This window comes from Phodopus roborovskii, unplaced genomic scaffold (assembly GCF_943737965.1).
Source record: "Phodopus roborovskii unplaced genomic scaffold, PHOROB, whole genome shotgun sequence".
NCBI classification, from domain to species: domain Eukaryota; kingdom Metazoa; phylum Chordata; class Mammalia; order Rodentia; family Cricetidae; genus Phodopus; species Phodopus roborovskii.
Window position 1 is genome coordinate 4,800,078 of NW_026126602.1, and position 18,343 is coordinate 4,818,420.

The 18,343-nt window shown below is 40.5% G+C and overlaps 1 protein-coding gene across 3 annotated transcripts in view; it reads right to left on the reverse strand.

The window, feature by feature from the left end:
- Positions 1-6,452: 6,452 nt before the first annotated feature.
- Cul2 (cullin 2) overlaps positions 6,453-18,343 on the reverse strand; it is a 42,662-nt gene continuing 30,771 nt past the window's right edge. For all 3 annotated transcript variants that reach the window (XM_051205763.1, XM_051205762.1, XM_051205764.1), the window contains 10 exons: positions 18,127-18,186; positions 17,516-17,644; positions 17,334-17,420; positions 16,948-17,100; positions 16,616-16,693; positions 13,901-13,967; positions 11,391-11,593; positions 10,916-11,017; positions 8,810-8,926; positions 6,453-8,015 (listed from right to left, as the gene is read on the reverse strand). In XM_051205763.1, the coding sequence (XP_051061720.1) occupies positions 7,884-8,015; positions 8,810-8,926; positions 10,916-11,017; positions 11,391-11,593; positions 13,901-13,967; positions 16,616-16,693; positions 16,948-17,100; positions 17,334-17,420; positions 17,516-17,644; positions 18,127-18,186 (1,128 nt within the window). In that variant the 3' untranslated portion in view covers positions 6,453-7,883. The remainder of the gene's footprint in view (positions 8,016-8,809; positions 8,927-10,915; positions 11,018-11,390; positions 11,594-13,900; positions 13,968-16,615; positions 16,694-16,947; positions 17,101-17,333; positions 17,421-17,515; positions 17,645-18,126; positions 18,187-18,343) is intronic.

An 18,343-nucleotide genomic window follows, 5' to 3' on the forward strand; every position in this document is an offset into this window, starting at 1 on the left:
CTATTAAGGTACCTCTTTTCTTGTTCTCCCTCTCTGCTCTTTCCCCAACTCAACCTTCCTGATCCCTCATGTTCTCTTCTCCCCTTCTCCCCTCTTTTTCCTACTTCCCACCCTTCCCCCAGAGCAAAAGATAAGCAGCCTACAATCCACAACTCCAGAGAAGCTAGGAATCAAGGAGGACCCTAAGAGAGACATACATGGACTCCCTAGAAGGGGAAAGGGACAAGACCTCCTAATTTTTCTTTTTCTTTTTTTTTTAAAGCAGGGTCTCACACTGTTGCCCAGACTAGCCTCAAACTCATGGCTATCAACATGAACAGAGAAATTGTAGACACTCTTGTAAAGGTGATGGTTGGGAGGAATTGGTCCTACATTTTTCTGGCCCTTGTGTTCTGAGGCACAGAGGCCTCCATTCCAGAGAGCAGGTTCCCAGCTGCCTGGACAAATGGGAGCCTGGAATGAGGAAGTAGATGCCCTCAGTCTTCATCCTTCTAGAAAAAGGGGGACTTTTACATATTGAATCCTAGGTGAATTCTGGAAACTCTTTTAAATGGGTTCAGAGAGAAAGACTTAGAATGGGAGGGAGGCCAAACTGATTTTTGTATTTTAGCTACACTTGCTAGAAAATCGTGTATCAGGCTGATCAACAATTTAGAAGCTGAGATAAGAGCATTGAAAGTCTGAGGCCAGCTTGTGCTATGTGAGTAGTAGGCCACCTTGGGACATACACTAACCCAGAGGAGAGATGGAAGAAAGGGAATGGGTAAGGGAAAGGAAGAGGGACTGCAAGACAAACTTTGCTGGAATTGGAACCTGTGCTAGGCCATTAATTAAGTCATAAGCCATGAACCACACCCCAGCCCAAAGCTGTCTTGGAATAGCCTCGGGCACTGATTTCTGGCTTCTAGTCTTAGAGGCAGTCGTGTGCTTCTTAAGGAAGCTCATGGACAAAGGGTTCATCTGTACCAGCAGGTAACTTCCCAGGAGTTCAGTCCCTGCTGCAAAAAGTGATGGAGGAGCCACTGCCAAAGAGGAACACAGTTGACAGATGCAGCTCCAGAGAACCAAAGTGACCCAATGGTCATGAGCATGAAGCACCAGGGAAGCAAGGCACCAAAGAGGTCTGGGGACAGTTGGTAGAGTCAAAATGGAAAACCATCAGTGTACCTGGAATCCAACTCTAGCAAGAGCGGCAGCCAACTCAGGACCCAGTGTCAGAGGTCAGAGTAAAGTCAGTGCCAGGAAGGAAGTTACTTGGCTAGGTGTCCAGGCATCAGGGACACCAGGAGCTTTCTAAAAACCACAACTGATTATAATGGAATGTGGAGAACAGGTGGCCTAGCCTCTGTGTGTTCTGATCCATGTCCCATCATAGGTTGCGCACTAGGTTCCAGACTCAGAAGGGAAGCTGGATAGCTTGCTAGGAACTAAGGGAGTACATCCCAACCTGGTGTCCCCACACAGTGGATGGAAGTGAAGAAGCAGAGAGGTACTCTGGACTGAAGCCAATTCATGGAGAGCCTAGCACACCAGCTGTGAACAGCTATTGTGGTAAACAGGTAAACTGGGGACACTAGAAAGCCAGGAGAGAAACCAAGTGAGGACTGACTAAAGAGGCAACTAAGGACACGGTGACTCAGGATTCAGGAGAGTTTTTGCAGAGTCTGATGCTGCTAGTTAGGTTGCTAAGTCTTTCCAGTGTAGGAATGGTTGGCTTAACTTTGTGTCAGATGTGCACGTGACCTCAAGTCTATGCACATGGAGGCCAGAGGTTGATGTTAGGTCTCTTCCTCGTTTGCTCTCTTATCTTGTGTGGCAAGCACTCTACTGACTCAGCTGTCTCCCCAGCCCTGGAAAATTTAACCTTCAAGACAATTCAGCTCTTTGGAGACCAACAAGACAGAATGCTTGGGAACAGTCTGGCAACTACATAGGCTAAAGGCCTATGCCCTTCCCGTGTCTATTCATTGGATTCCCTTGTTTGGAAATGAGTGGAGCAGGCTTCTGTGTCAATTCTTGTTACAATATGGACAGGCCAGCTTGCCTTCTTCAGCAGCATCTCCCAGGCTTCCTTACTGAGTATGTCTGCTGTCCCTCTGATGTGTGGTCCAGCCCAGCCTACAAGACCAACAAATTCAGTGACTTAAAGCAACAGAAATTAGGGGATAGAAAGTTGGCTCAGCAGTTAAGATCATTTGCAAGAGGCTCTTGTAAAGGACCCTGGGTCTATTCCCAGCATCCACATGATAGCTCACAACAAACTGAAACTCCAATCCCAGGAGGTCTGACACCCTCTTCTAGTGTCTGATAACACTAGGCATGGAAATGGTACATATACACACATGTAGGCAACACTCATGCATAAAATAATAAATCTAAAACCATGGAAATTATCCTAACATGGTGGTCTACACATTAGTGCCAGCACCCAGGAGCCATGAGGGCAGTTGGATCTGAGTTTGAGACCAGCCTGGTCTACATAGTAAGTTCCAAGCCAGCCAGGGCTACACAGTGAAACTGTCTCAAAACAAATAATAAATTGTCTCACCATTCTACATTGCAGAAGTCAGACTCAAGTTGTGAGGTGGACCATGCTATTGTTGAAGGTTCCAGAGGAAAACCTCATCTTTTTAACTTCTGGTAGTTGCTGGAAAACCCCGGAGTTACTCAGATTGTGCTTTCATTACTCCAGAATGTCTTCAGAAGCTCTTCAGTATGTGTCCAAATCCCCCTTTCTTATGAGGATAACAGCCCTTATATTAGGGCCAGCCTTAATCTAGTATAACCCAATCACATTTGTAAAAACCCGGTGTTTCCAAATGAAGTCACAGTCGGAAGTTCTAAAGTAACATGAATTTTGGGTTGACACTTGATAACAAATTATAATCAATGTATTAAAACTAGATGTAATGTTTATTTTTACAGATCACCTTGAGTGGACCAAGGGATATTAAGATGCCTAGCTAAGCATTCTTAGAATCAGAAGGTGTTCTGGATGGCTTAGCATATTGACCAGTTAGCTGAGCAGGTGACCCGTGCCCCACCCTCACCCCCAGTGGGAGTTATATAGCAATTTCCTAAAAGGAACAATCACCTTCAGGGAAGCTAGCTGTTTAAGGCAGGATGATCTAAAACTGGGCCAAACATTCCATCCTATAAAAACTCATTTTAGACACTGGATGCTCTAAAGCAGTAGTTCTGTCTGTGGGTGGTGACCTCTCTGGAGGGTGGCATATCCTTCATGTCAGATATTTACATTGCAATTCATAACAGTAGCAAAGTTACAGTTATGAAACAGCAAGGAAATAAATTTGTTAGGGAGTGAGGTCAGCACAATATGAGGAACTGTATTAAAGGGTTACAGCACTAGGAAGGTTGAGAACCATTGCTCTAAGGGGAAGGTAAAACATTCCACCCTTCAGGGAAGTGTGCTAAGTTCACCAAGTAAACAACTCAGTAGCTTTACTAAGTCCCTAAACGGCTAGATTCACAGGAAGAATCAATCCTACCTTCCCCCTAGCATATATAAGCCTCAAGGACTGTTGAGTCTCCAATGAACCAAGGCAAGCTGAGCTGCCTGGAAAAGGCTGACCAGAACCACCAGGGAGAAGCAGAGGCTAGAAGAGCTACCAGTTGTGAGGTGCAGGTCTCCAGCTTTTTGTAAGGCATCCTGGGGTAGGCTTGAGTGATGGAGCTGTCATTTCCACTTCTAAAAGTTACTCCAATAAAACTCACTGGTCCACCAAGCTGGATTTTGGAGGTATCCTTACTTTGGTCTGTTGCTGGTACCCTATATGGGCTAAGCAGGCATTTGTTCACATCTCCCCAAAACAGTGCATAGTTCAATCTTTTGAGAACCAAGAGGACAAAAAGAAGTGTCTTGGGGTTGGAGAGATAGCTCAGTAGTTAATAGCACTTTTTGCTCTTGCAGGGGACCTAGGTTAGATTACCAGCACCTACATGGTGGTTCACAACTGCCTGTAACTCCAGTTCCAGGGCTCTGATGCTCTTCTGACCTCTGTTGGCACCAACCATACACAGTACATACGCATACATATAGGCAAAACTCGCATAAAATAATTCTGTAGTTCTTTTTGGCTGGAGCTCAGTAGTACATCCATCACCCCAATCCTATGTATCATTTTTAATTGTCTTATCCAGTCACCCAACCCCCAACCCAATACATTAATTTATGGGAAAGTCATCTACTTTGTCCCTCTGGGGAATAGCTGTCTTTAGCATTAGTGTCCAGGCCTACTTACCCATTCACTCTACGATAGGTAATTCATTAAGTTCCTGGAAGGAAGCCAGCCACAATTTATACTGAACATTCTATATAAAGACTGATCAACTGATTAGAATTTCAATGATGGTACAGACTGAAATGTTGTAGGTCTAGGAACAAATATCCCTGAAAAGCCATTTATTGCCCATCCCTGTGTGACTTAACATCACGTGGCTCCCCTCATGCTCTTACACGCACGTGGCATACAGAGACTCAGACAAGTGTGATTGTGCCCCACCCCTTAAAAAAAAATAATCTTAGTCTCTGTAAGATCCAGGCCAATCTGGTGTACACAGTAAGTTCCAGGTCATCCTGGGCTACATCATGGAGACCTGTCTCCAAACTATTAACACCACCAAAGCTATAAAAAAGAATCAGTGTTTTTTTTGTTTTTGGTTGAAATGTAACCAACCCACTCCCCCACTTATATACAGGACACAGAATTCAGCCACACTCATCTGTTGGTCTTGAGTTCTTTTGGTTCTTCACTGGGTTTTGCTGTTACTTGTGTAGAACATGTCCCCACTTTTCATCTCCATCCTTCCAACCATTCAGAAATCCTCGTGGTACCTGGGGCTCTCCATCATTACTTACTACATTTAGAGGTTTATAATTGTTACCAGATGAACAGCTCCAAATGAGCAGAGATCATGCCTTTGGCTTATTGAAACTGTATGGTAGACTGGCACTAAGCAGGATCTGCCAGATGATCAAAGGAAGGAATGACCTGAGACTGGGTAGGAGAAAACTGAGAACCCAGGCACTGTAAGAAAACCAGCATCCGTCCCTACCAATCAGCGTAGCTGGGCTCTAACATTTTTAGGTGCTGACTATCTCATTGAGACTTTGGTCTCTGATTCTCCAGTCAGTTGTGATTTAGCCATAACCTAAGTTCACAAGCTTTTAGCACTAGTAGTTTTCAAGTTAATTTTCATCCTAATGTTGCTCAGCCAGTAATTTTCCCTGGAAAAAAAAACAAACAAACAAAATATATTAACAAACTATTAAACTTACAGGTAACTTTTACTGAACCACTGAACCACTTAAGTATAAAAGATCACACATGATTTAACTAGAAAACATGTGAAGAGTCAGACATTTTTCCACATGTATGAAATGGAGCTTTTTTTCCTCCCTAGAAACTGAAACTACATAGTTGTGGCTGGCCTGGAACTTGCTAATCTAGACCAGGCTGGCCTCAAACTCAGAGATCTGCTTGCCTCTGCCTCTCAAGTGCAGGGAATGTAGGCTTCCACCACCATGCCCAGATGATCTTATTTTATTGACAAGTCTACAGAAACTGCAAGCAGGTCTTGGCTTTAAATGATACTTGAGGTTCGGCTTATACGTCTGTTTAGTTTTCAGTTTTAGGCAAGCAAGAAAAAGCCCACCTACAAAGGTTACCTGAAAGCTAAACAATATGTGGGAACACTTGCTAGCTTGTATTTAAAGGTTAAAAAAATAGACAAAAATGTTACAGCAGTGTAGTATGTATCAGTTATAAAATGAACTAGGGTTAAGCAAAACACTGATAATTTACCAAAGCAATCATAGTATTGGACTAAGCCATAGAATAAATAACTCTACATTCACAGTGGTCAAAATATTATTTCCAAAGGACATAGTAGAATACTGATGAGCTATTTATAAACTGTTAAAAAATTATATTATTCTTAGTGACTTAAAGTCTTTGAAATGCACTGATGTGTGTGTAAATGTTTCTGTGTGAGTGAGAGAGACAGGTGGAAGACAACTGTGGGACTTGGTTCTCTCTATACAAAATTATGGGTCTTGGGACTCACCTGCTGAGTCATCTTAAAGAATGGGGGGGGGGAGATAAAACATTAAAAAGATCCCTTTCTCCCTCTTACCTTATTGTAGCTCATCCACTCTGCTCCCAAGCACCAGTGTGGCAGTGAGCCTGACAGGTGACCTCTCTGAGCCACTACAGCCAAGCTGGAGCTCTGGCCTGGAGTCCCTTCAAGGGAGGAAGGGCGCTGAACAGAATTCAATGAATACATTTTCACTCATTCACTGGAGCCTCTGTAAAACTTACCTGAACTTTTCTACCCCTTCTGCTTGAAATAAGGAGAAAATGTGAAGAAAACTTGAATTCATCACCAATATTTTGTCAACTTTTCAATATAACATTTCTTGACAATTAGTATCAGGTTCAGACTTAATTTAATATTTGTAAATTTGGAAAGCTATCAACAAGTTATCAAAACAAGGGCCTTGTTTCTTGACCATGAATGTACAATAGTATATGCTTTGCCATTACCCTCACAAGGTAGGAAGGCAAAATAATAAAGACAGCATAAGTAATTACAAGTGCAGTAAATTTTTTTGAAACTCTTTAAGGTACAAGAAAAGGTGCAATCAAATCAACCAATCATTAAATTTAAATATGAACCACATGAAAATGTAAATTAAGTACTGTTTATTTGTTCAGCATATTATCATTGTGGGTTTAAGGCCTTATCTGTTAGAGATATAAATTGAGTATAAACATGAAAGTATTTGTATTATGTATGTTTTAAGTACTCTGGTTTAGAAAGCAATGTGATATAGGATGGCAGAAGGGTAATATGGTACACCAGAGTATTTTAATGCCCGTTATCTACAATAAACAAACAGATTTCACGTGCCTGGTGTAATGTGCCAGAGTGTTGAGGGACACTGCTATCAACGCACGATGGGGAAGGGTGCTGGTGGCGGGCAGGGAGAACTAGAAGAGATTCACTGGAATGAGGGTTTCCTACAACTCTGGGAGATCAACAATAGCTATTATGTAGGAGTTGATGCATCATGAAGGGTGAGCGGTCCCTCCTCTGCCAGGCTGGAAGTCACTACACAGTAGCCACCACTCCATTTCTTGGTACAGCACATCACCAAAACCACTGACAGAATTACATCCCCACTATGCAAAATTGCTTATGCCATTGAGCTCAAATTAACAAGAGAATTTTTTTACACCAGATGCAATTTTACATATTCAAAAACAATAACCTGGAAGTCTTAATTGATAGTTAAACAGTAGCCCAAGTGAACTTTATCACCAAGATGAAATGCTGTTGGCTGCTTGGACGACTCACATTTACAAATGTCTTATTTTCTATCCAACCTGATATTCCATCCACATAGAAAAAGGCATTCTGTTTCTTTATTTTTTTTTTTTATTTGACAAGCAGCAACATCATGTTTGTCATTTTAATGTAGATACAATTATTAGGTTATCTGTCATATTACAATATTTAAGTTTTTATTTTATGTCCTTTAAGATACATTAAAAAAAAAAAAAAACACATCAACTGCAAACGTGAAGGGGAGAAAGCATGGTACCCAACCAAATTCCACATTTCAGCAATACTTCACTCATTCTCTTAATAAAGTTTTAAGAAATGTCATAATGACATGAGCTTGAAATATCTCTAGGCATTTTCTTTGACGCTCATGACGTGGCACTGGTGATGTTGTAAACAGCAGAAAAACAGGGGCTGCCAAATGACCAAAGTATGGAGGCACGGGCCTGCTTTTTCCCACAGGAACACACCAAATGGTGATGGCAATGACCTCACACCCATACCAGGAGAGGGTGTCACGCGACGTAACTGTATTCATCTGCAGTTGCTTGGCTGCGCTCAATGTACTGCTTGTCTATCAGAACTTCTATGCACTTCTTAATCATGCTGATACTGGGATTGAACCTGGCTCTTGACTGGCTTATTACCTGTGAGAGAGACAGGCAACATCTCTAGTTAATAAGCATAAGCATCCATTTCCAACCCATTAGCCATGAGGAAAGGAACATCATTTTAGAGATTTCAACACACCTTCCTAAAGGAAAAGGGTGCATAAATACTGAACTGAAAGAAGGTTCTGTAACAGACAGACCTGATGTAGCAAATAACACATCACTATGCCACATTCACTTTAACACAGAACAAGGCAGTGTACAGGGAGACCACTAGCCAGAGCTATCAGTTTTTACATGATAAGAAAAGTAAGTTTGTATGCAAACTAAAGGAAAAACATAATGCTTGCATTATGAAGGAATTTAATTGCAGAATATAAGATATAGCAAAATAGTAAAATGTATACATAAGCATAATTACCAACGCCATCACCTACCTACACACTCAATATGCCTTCACATCTGTTTCATGCTAACTCTACTTTTATTCTCATGCATATTCTTAATACCACAAACCTTTCTTTCAATACAAACTGAGATCTCTGCACTGCAGAGAAGCCTTAGGATGTTTTGTCCCACGCGGATATTTGTGTGTAAAGGGAATGAATGAACACTCGAACGCTTGTTGAAGTGTTACCTTTTCCAAGATGGACAGGAAAATTTGCAAGTTTAGGATCTCTAAGCTCAAAACTGAGCAATGCTGGCTCTGCCAGTGAAATTGTGAGAACTCTTTAGACCAACATTTATTTTGACCATTTGGACAGTATTAGTTGTCCCAACTTTAACAAGGTGCACTACAGAATCCCAAGGGCGTCTTGTCTCCCCTTTACCTCTTGAATGAGGGCATTGTGCCGAAGCACTTTGCGTGCTTTCATGATGCGGACAATAGCAGCTTGGAGATACATTTTCCGGTCCTCATCTACAGCACTTCTAGTCTGTTCCAGTTCCTGTTTTTATGGAAAATGGGGACAACCCACAAATAAGACATTAAGCAAATTTTTTAAATTCCAGTTACTAATTAGCATCAGGGGCTAGAGAGATGGCTCAGCGGTTAAGAGCATTTGCTGCTTTCACAGAACACCCAGGCTTGGTTTCCATCATTCACACGGTGGACAAGTCCATCTCTTCTGGATTCCTCTTGCCTCAGGCATGAATAAAGTGCATATATATATATACATGCAGGCGAAACACTCAGAGACATACAAAATTTAAAGTATTAAGAAATTATATACTCAGAGGGCTGGGGAGTTAGGTCAGTTGCTAAAGTGCTTGTTATATGCTACAGAGCATGGAATAGCTGAATTCTATCTCCAGCACCCATGGAAGGAAGGGAGGAGAGAAGGATAGGTGGTAATGACTCCAAGAAATCATACACGAGATTAATCTTTGGCTGTCAAACATGCATGAAAACATATATACTGCCCTCACAAACTAGGAAAAAGCAACAACAAAACATACAGTAGGGCTGAGCAAACATCACAAAACATCCTTTAACACCTATAGCGGGTTATACACAATTTGTAAGGATAAAGCTATTTTACTTTTGAAATTTACACTATTTCTAAACTATACTGGAATATAAATAAGTAATAAACAGAACTTAGGTTACAGAACAAAATTTTAAGACTACTGTTTTATCAGATAGCCTCTGTGCCAAGATGCTTTCAGATGAAGTTGTAGCTCTAAGCACTAGGGCTGGGGCTGGGGCTGGAGTTCCTTTGGCTCATGCAGAACAGACAGGGAATTTAGGCCAGAAAAGGGTGATCACCAGTGAAATATGAGGGCTCGAGGAACAGAGGCAGACCATGCCAGAAGGGATTGCAAAGCAGCCCTTTAAAGACAAATCCTTTAGACTACTGTTCATTCACAGGAAATGAGACCTTGGTCACATTAGGGTTCAAAACTTAATGGCAATTAATGGGTATGGCTCCCCCGTGGAGAAGTTCCTCCAGAAGGCTGATATCTTATCTACTTCCCATCCCACAGAGCTCAAAAGGCAGCCAGGAAAGTCTGAACAAAGCCCAGTGATCACTGCTGAACTCAAACACTCAAAAGCCAACTACACTGCTTCATCCAAGAGTCTCAACCCCACTTGTGCTGGTTCAACATTCCAGACAGACTATGTAGGGCAAGCTGTGCATCCATGCACAAGCTTGGTAAGAATTTTTCTAATTTTTTTCTTTTACAAAAATGAGTTTCAAACTTGAAATCATATCACTTCAAGAAAGGCATCTTTAAAGAGAAGGTAGAGTAAAGCTAACCTTCCTAGCCCTCCTGCCCTCCCTTCTTTTAGGGACTCACTGCTAGGACACTCTGCCTCTGAGTTACACTCACAAGCCCAAATTATATTTTAAGATACAATACTGGGCTGGGGATATAGCTCAGTGTCAGCGCATTCACATAGCATGTTTGAAGTCCTGACTCAATACTTATATTCATCCATCCATACACACTCTCTCTCCCTTGGTCCCCCCCTCCCCTCCCCACCTTCCTTACACAGCTAATGTTTGCTACTAAAAAAGCATTTTGCTCAGTAGTATAGACTCTGGTAAGTTGCCCAAGTTCCTTTAAGTAATCCTAACTAACTCATGGAGTCATTAAAAATAAAAACAAAGAGGGGCTGATTGGGAAGAGGGTATCAGCAGAATGAGAGAGGGATAAGAGATAAATACACTGTATACACAGATGAAAATTTCACAACAAAACCTACCACTATTTGTAATTGGCATGTGCTAATTAATGATTAGATAACTGAACTGAAGTTGCCTATTTTTTTAAACATGAAATACTGGCAGACACTTAACTGCAAGAATAAACCAGAAAAGCTTTATCATATTTTTAGAGTGCAAAGGTATGCTTGATCTTGGTATAAATGGACTCATTCAATCCATCGCTTAACTATTTCTAAAAGAATTGACATTCAAACAAGCACTTACTTGTGGTGTATCCTTTTGCATTGATGTAGTAATTTTAAATTTTGTTCTCTTACTGCTGAAGCTCATATTTAATGAAAATGAAGATTCTGCATCAATATCTTCCTATATTTAAAACAAAAAAATTTTTTTTTCTGATTTCACATTTACCAGAATTTTAATCAGTTTCTATTTAGGAACTAGCTATTTCCAGGCCCAACCACTGCATATACTATCTTCTGTCTAGAAATGCTGCAGCAACCACACTGCTGATGAGTGAGCCAACTCTAGAGGAAGCTGTGCTTCAAAGGGTTCTGATGCACCCAGTTGAGCCCCCAAAAGTATTTTGTTCTTTTGTGGAAAAACCAGTGGCCTTTTTTCATGATAAAGTTGCTAATCTAAGTTACAGAGTCACATGGATAACACCGCAATCTTAAAACTGCCCATACCACACAAAAGAACATTCATCTGCTAGAGCTTGAAGTCCCTTGGATGTTACCTTTTCTGAATCATGGTTAATCATTTTCACATCAAGTAATGATTTGATTGTTTTGGTCAGCTCCTTTTCATTCATCTGAGTGCTGTCTTGAAGCTCTTTATAGCTGACAGTTTCACTGTTGTTAAAGGCAAGAAGAACTGCCATTTGGTAGGTTGTAACCATAGCTACATATGGTTTTCCCAAATAGTTCATTTTAACTTCACCTACAAATAAAACAAAAATTGACAGTATACTGACCATCCAAACTGTTTTCATTTCAAAGCTACCACAATTGATATTTTGGATTGTTTCTCCCTAAAAAAGGAAACCAAAGATATCTTAAAGCTATTATGAAAGCACTCCAAAGTTTTTGTTTGCAGGACATGGGGTTGACAATGTGGAGTATTGGATATGTAGTGTATAGATAGTAACAGCTGACCTATTATGACTTTGTCAAAGCTAAAATATATATATATATATATATATATATATATATATATATAGAGAGAGAGAGAGAGAGAGAGAGAGAGAGAGAGAGAGAGCGCAACAGGAAAGAAAGCTAAGGCAGAACCAACGGTGGAGGGGAGACAGACAAAACTGAGTAGAAGAAGAAGGACACACAGAGAGAGCCAAGAACTACCACTAACTGCTTGTGTGTTCTCTAAGTCTGATGGCCTGAGTTCAACCCTAGTACCCACACTGTAGAAGAAGAAAACCAATTCCCAAAGTTTTCCTTTCAGGTCCCCATACCAGATGTGGCATGCTTTGGTGTACTTCACAAAAGCACAAACACAGACAGAGACCAAGATGGCCTCAAACTCACAGAGATTCAACTAATTCTGCCTCCTAAGTGCTGGAATTAAAGACGTTAGCGTCCACTACAGGCAATTTTCAAAGCTAAAAAAACAAAAAATAACAACCACCACCAAAAACAAAACAAAACAAAACAAACAAAAAAAAAATCAATAAAACCCCCAGTGTGTAACTTGCTTGCTGCGCAAGTACTAGGATTGGAGCTGGACTCTCTTGAACCCACAGAGAGCTAGGCCCAGGGGGCAAGCTTGCTGAGTAGATATAACTGATCTGGTGAGTGAGACAGACATAGGTCCAGTGAAAGGTAATGTCTCAAAAAATAACAGGGAAAAATTCAGCCAATGTTGACCAAAATCTCCATAGGCACCCAGAGGGCAAGCACATTCATGTGTATACCAATGCATAACTCAAACACAAATTACTCAATTAAAATAATGTGAGAATACAGGACTGCCAGTGATCAGCTCTAAATAGACATCTGTATCCCCTCCAAGGTTCAAGGACACTGTAGCAAAAGGGAAAGGACAAATTGATGGATGGGAAAGAGTGCTCTGCACACTCTCTTGTGGATGTGACTTATATCCCAGCATCACAGCAGCTTGTACACACCTGGACTCATCAACATTCCTAGTGGACTAGGGGCTCTCATAAGGCCCCATCCCTGCATTTCTAATTAAGTGCAGTGAGTGGATCACACCCACGCACCCAACTGGCAATAAAAAACAAACAAACAAAAAAAAAAACTTGTTGGGAATTAGAGGTTCAGGGAGAAAGTATAGAGCACAGAGAGAAACATGAACAAAGTACATTATATTTTATTTTTCCTATATATAGGTATGAAATTAAAAATAATGTAGAGATCAGACATATTTCACAAGTGGGGGACAAATCAGAATACCTGATTTATTCAATAAACTTAACAGTACAGCACGATTAATGTGAGCCATACTCTGAGATGTTAACCAGTCAAACAAAAGACAAATTACACTAATACTGGGGTGAAATCTTTGAAGTAAAAGAGGGCTCCTAATAAAGGTTATGGCAACAAGATATATTTCCTTCTCTGTATTTTAATTTTATGTTTAATGTTATGCATGTTTTCCTGAATGTATATCTGCACAACACTTGTGCCTGGTCCCTGTGGAGGCATGAAGAGGATGTCACATCCCATGGAAGTGGGGTTACAACTGGCTGTGGGCTGGCCTGTGGGTGCTGGGTCCCTCCTCATACCATATCTGTGAGTGAACACCACACCCTTTGCTCCTTGAACAGAGGGAAAGGTGACTTACAGCCCTTCCCAAAGCCTAAGAAAAAAAGTCTTTGCTCTGGCTGGACATCTCCAGGAAACTGAGAAGAAAGGCAATCTTAGAATACTTGCTCCTATTCTGACATTTCATGACAGCACTGTAAATAAAAGTCAATGCACAGGGCTACAGAAACCAGACAACATAGTCTGCTTTTCTGAACAAATTCTCCAATATCTATAAACTGATTGGCTACAAAAATGTACTCTCATAAAACTCAAAAACTGTCTTAAAAAGAACATTATCACCAGCACTGTAAACATAGTTGAATGATGGCATGTTTCCTTAACAATACCAGAAACAGAGACGGAGGAAAATGGATTAAAAATTAGAATGAGGCTACAGAAATTATCATTATAAATTAACACAATCAGGTAAATATCATTAAACAAGTAGTAATTAAATGTTCTTTACCTGTACAGAGATAATGTAACCACGTCAGTTTCCTTCCACTGAAATGCTGGCTATAAAATAATTCAAACTGTTGAAAGAAAGAGGTATCAAGCTATTTTTAGGTCCTGTAACTCATACCGAAAAGGTAAATGCATCATAGTTCACCTAATGATATACTTGTCCAGAGTACCTGCTCAAGATCATGAATAATCCAACTGCTATGTAGCTGTGTTGGCACCAACCTGAGGTGAATCTGCTGAATCAGCAGTGACTTGCTGCTCTGGTCCTGCACATAAAGCATCTACCCCTGCAGAGCAGCCAAGTGCTAAGGTGTGCATTCACAGTCTCAGAGACATGCAAAGATAAGACAGAGATTCACTTGAGCCCAGGAATTTGAGGCCACCCTGGGAAATAACATTAAAAAAGGAAGGGCCAAGTAACTCAGGCAATTGACTACTTATGCAGGGACAGACAAGTCTGGAGTTACTAAGACATGTCAACATGTTATTTAACTATCCCAGCTTGTACATGTATGAATGAAGGGTAGGAGTTAACATGGGTATGTCTTCCTTGATTGCTCCTGCACATTGTTTTGAGAAAGGGGGTTCACTGAATCTGGAGCTTGCTTTCTTGGCTGCACTGGCCAGTCAGGAACTGACTGAAGGTGTGCTTGCATCTTCTCCCTGACCAGCACTGGGCACCAGAATCTGAATTCAGGTTCTCAAGGTCCTCATGCCTGAGCAGCAGTAGCTTCACCCACTGTGCTGAGCCCTCAGTAGTCCCATTCAAGCTCTTTAAGTCATAGCCCATCCAGTTTTCCCCAAACCTCAGCACCTTCAAGTTTTACATCTTTGCATAAAATCAGAAATAACATCAATAGCAATTTACCACTATTAGCAATATTAATCTGGACCTTATAAATTTTGTTTAAAGATCAAATATGCCATCACACACATTTCAACATGAAAGCTATACTTACATTTACCTGCACATAGACTCCCATAATGGACAGACAATGTGTATATGTGGTTAATAAAAAATAGAGTCCATGATTTAACATCCATGTCAACAAGGACATGAACAAAGCTGTGGGGTTGAGGTACCTCTATCCATAGTCTTTTGTTGATATTATTGCGTTTAAATTTATAATTGTATGGATGCTAAAGGGATGAATTAGCAGTAAAGGACACATAGTGCTCTTACAAACGACATCTTGGTTCTCAGCACACACAAGAAATGGCTCATAGTTATACATAACTCCAGTTCTAGGAGATTCCACCACCTCATCTGACCTGTGGGCACCTGCACTCACATGCACATACCCACAGACATGTTAGATACACATATACAATTAAAAAAGAATAAATCTTTAAAAATTTTTTATCAAAGCTTTGAAATTTTAAAAATTCCTTGCTTGGAATGAATGTGTAAGAGAGTCCCAAAATACACTGTTCAGATTTTTTTTTTTTTTTTTTTTTTTTTTTGACATAGGGTCTCAGTCTAGCTGGCCTTTAGCTTTAACACATAGCTGAGAAGGACTTTGATCTTCTGACCTCCCTGCCTCCACCTCCTGCATGCTAGGATTACAGATGTGCACCACCACACCTGGTTCCATGACAAGATGGAGAACCCAGGGCTTCTTGCATGAGCTATAGTCCCACTTCACATCGGGACTATATTTAAAAAAATTGCTGGGTGTAGTAGCACATTCCTTTAATCCCAGCACTTGGGAAGCAGAAGCAGGTGGGTCTCTGTGAGTTTGAGACCAGCCTGGTCTACAGAGTGAGTTCCAGGACAGCCAGGCTTTTACACAGAGAACCCTGTCTTGAAAAACAAACAAAATTATGTATTTACGTATTTATCCATTTGTGTGTGCAAGTTTGCATGCATGCCCATCTCTATACATGGAGCCAGCAAAAAACCTATAAAAAGGTCAGCCTTCTAGGATTTCTGTCCCACTCAACAGAGACTTTCACTTGAGTATGTCTCTCTCTCTCTCTCACACACACACACACACATACACACACACATTTTGGGTTTTTTTTTGTTTGTTCGCTTGTTTCAGACAGGGTTTCTCTGTACAACAGCTCTGGCTATTCTGGAACTTGCTTTGTAGACCAGACTAGCCTCAAACTCACTGAGATCCACCTGCCTCTGCCTCCCAAATGCTGAGACTAAAGATGTATACCACCACCACCTGATTTACTTCATTCATATATGTATGCATGTATATGTTTCTCACTATATATATATATATATATAACATTTGCTTCAATCACAGGAAAATTAAAATACTAGCCAGTACTAAATGAAACATAAACATGGCCTCAGGTTCAAATGGAAAGGTAGAATGACACCGAAGCTTTCTCTTTTTTCTAAACTAATTTACATTTATGTATTTGGGGTGGTGGAGTGCTGTCCATGTTATGGGCCACATGTGGAAGTGAAAGGACAACCTGTGGGAGCTGGTTCTCTCCAACAACCATGTGGGGTCTGGAAACTGAATCCAGGTGGTCCGGATTGGTACCAAAAGCCATCCCCCATTGAGTCATTCATCAAGTTATCCCTAAGCCTTCACATAATACCAAAGCTTTTATAAATTACAAGTGCTGAAGAATCAGTAGGCTTACCGGAAACTGAAAAACACACACACACACACACACACACACACACACACACACACACACACACACTACAATGCCTTTGTTTACTGGTATATCTTTCCTACGCACTTACCATCTGTACACTTTTTTCTAACTCTTGGGGAATCGCAAATGTGGATGAAGGAGCCTGAGTGAGAGGCCATGCACCAGCCTAGAAACAAACAAACAGTGAATGAAATACAAAGTTCAACAGATAGACATCTACCAGGCAAGCAAGCAGCTGAGACAGACCTATTCCCTTTCCCATAATGCTGATGGTGCTATGGCCTTCACCATCAGAACCTTTGATTCTAAGTCTATAAAGTATGGTTCACAATTCACCAGCTGCATGCACTATCAGGAGTTATTTGCTAACTTTTGTATCACAGTGTTGAAATTCATAAATGTAAAGAAGTACTGTCATACCTGAAGCACATATATTTGGAAACTAATCCCCAAATCTATAACTGTGTCTTGGTTTCTGATGAAATTGTTGAACTTATTGTTGAGATCGGCACTGACACTCATGTCTGTGTACATCCGATGCAACTTGCTGGTAAACTCATAACCGCAGGCTTGCTAGAAAACAAAATTGCAAAGCATATAACCTAAACTGTGAGTAATCAGCCAGGGATGAATTAGGAGAGTAGAGATGGGTTTTGTCCTTTGAGTCTCATATGGACATGTAGCACTGTATGCAAATACATTTATGTCTAGACTGCTGTGACCTATGCAGTTATTACATACAATGAGCTATGTGGCTGCTGGTGCAATGATTTCTATGATATTATCAAACTAAAGATTTGTGTTACCTTTAATTTATTGATCATGGCTTCTTCAGAATCCATAGACATAGACAACCCATGAATTAGACGTTTTGCTAGCATTCTTGCATAGAACTGTATGAAAATATAAATGGTTACTTTCATTATGATTTGAAGTTCAAAATAAAGCAAAGCTGATAATTGTAATGTGAACACTCTGTTCAGCTTACCTTCTGAAAAACGTCTTTGTCATCGATGTATTTGAAAACAGTGATGAAGCTGGTGAGTTTGTCCTCCACTTCGTTCTCAGTCATCCCCTTTGCTGACTTCTTTAGCAAGTTGTCACAGTACTTAGCAAGCTAAAAGAGAAATTGGTAAGTCTCACAAAGAGCCTTTGGGACAAACACCTCAAAGGAGGCAACCCAGAACATGAATAGGTGGGTCATTTGGAACTGATGTAAGGGCCTAACCATGAGAATAAGCCGTAAATAGTTACCAGCAACAGCACAAAAGCAAAGCAAAATGCCTCACAGATGCTGTAAGTTGTTATGTTCTATAGTCATGATCAGCTATGTTTTAAAAACACAAAACACTAGAACTTAAAAAAAAAAAAAAATCTAACCAACAATTAGTGACTACAATAAGCAGTATACTTTTCTTTTTAACAGGATCATAGTACGGTAACGAAAGGGCACATGGCTTGATGCATTCTGTACATAAATTCAAAACTGTATATAATGCAATTTTCTGAAAAAAGTACATGAAACAAATTAATTTGCCAGTTTACTAATTTTGCCTTTACTGACTTTGTATGAGATTACTTTTAAACAACTAAACTTACCAGTTCAGGTGCTTTGCAAACAGACTTGGGTTCTCTGTAATTTACAACAGATGTAAGGGCCTAAACAAGAAGACAGCCCATGATTAGTTACCAGAGCACACAGGAGGTTGAGAATCAGCTATAATCATGTCTATAATGCCCACAGTTCAGCCATCTCTCTCCTTCTATCTAGTATGTGAATATGTAGGTGTTCTCCTAAGGGAAAATACACACCCAT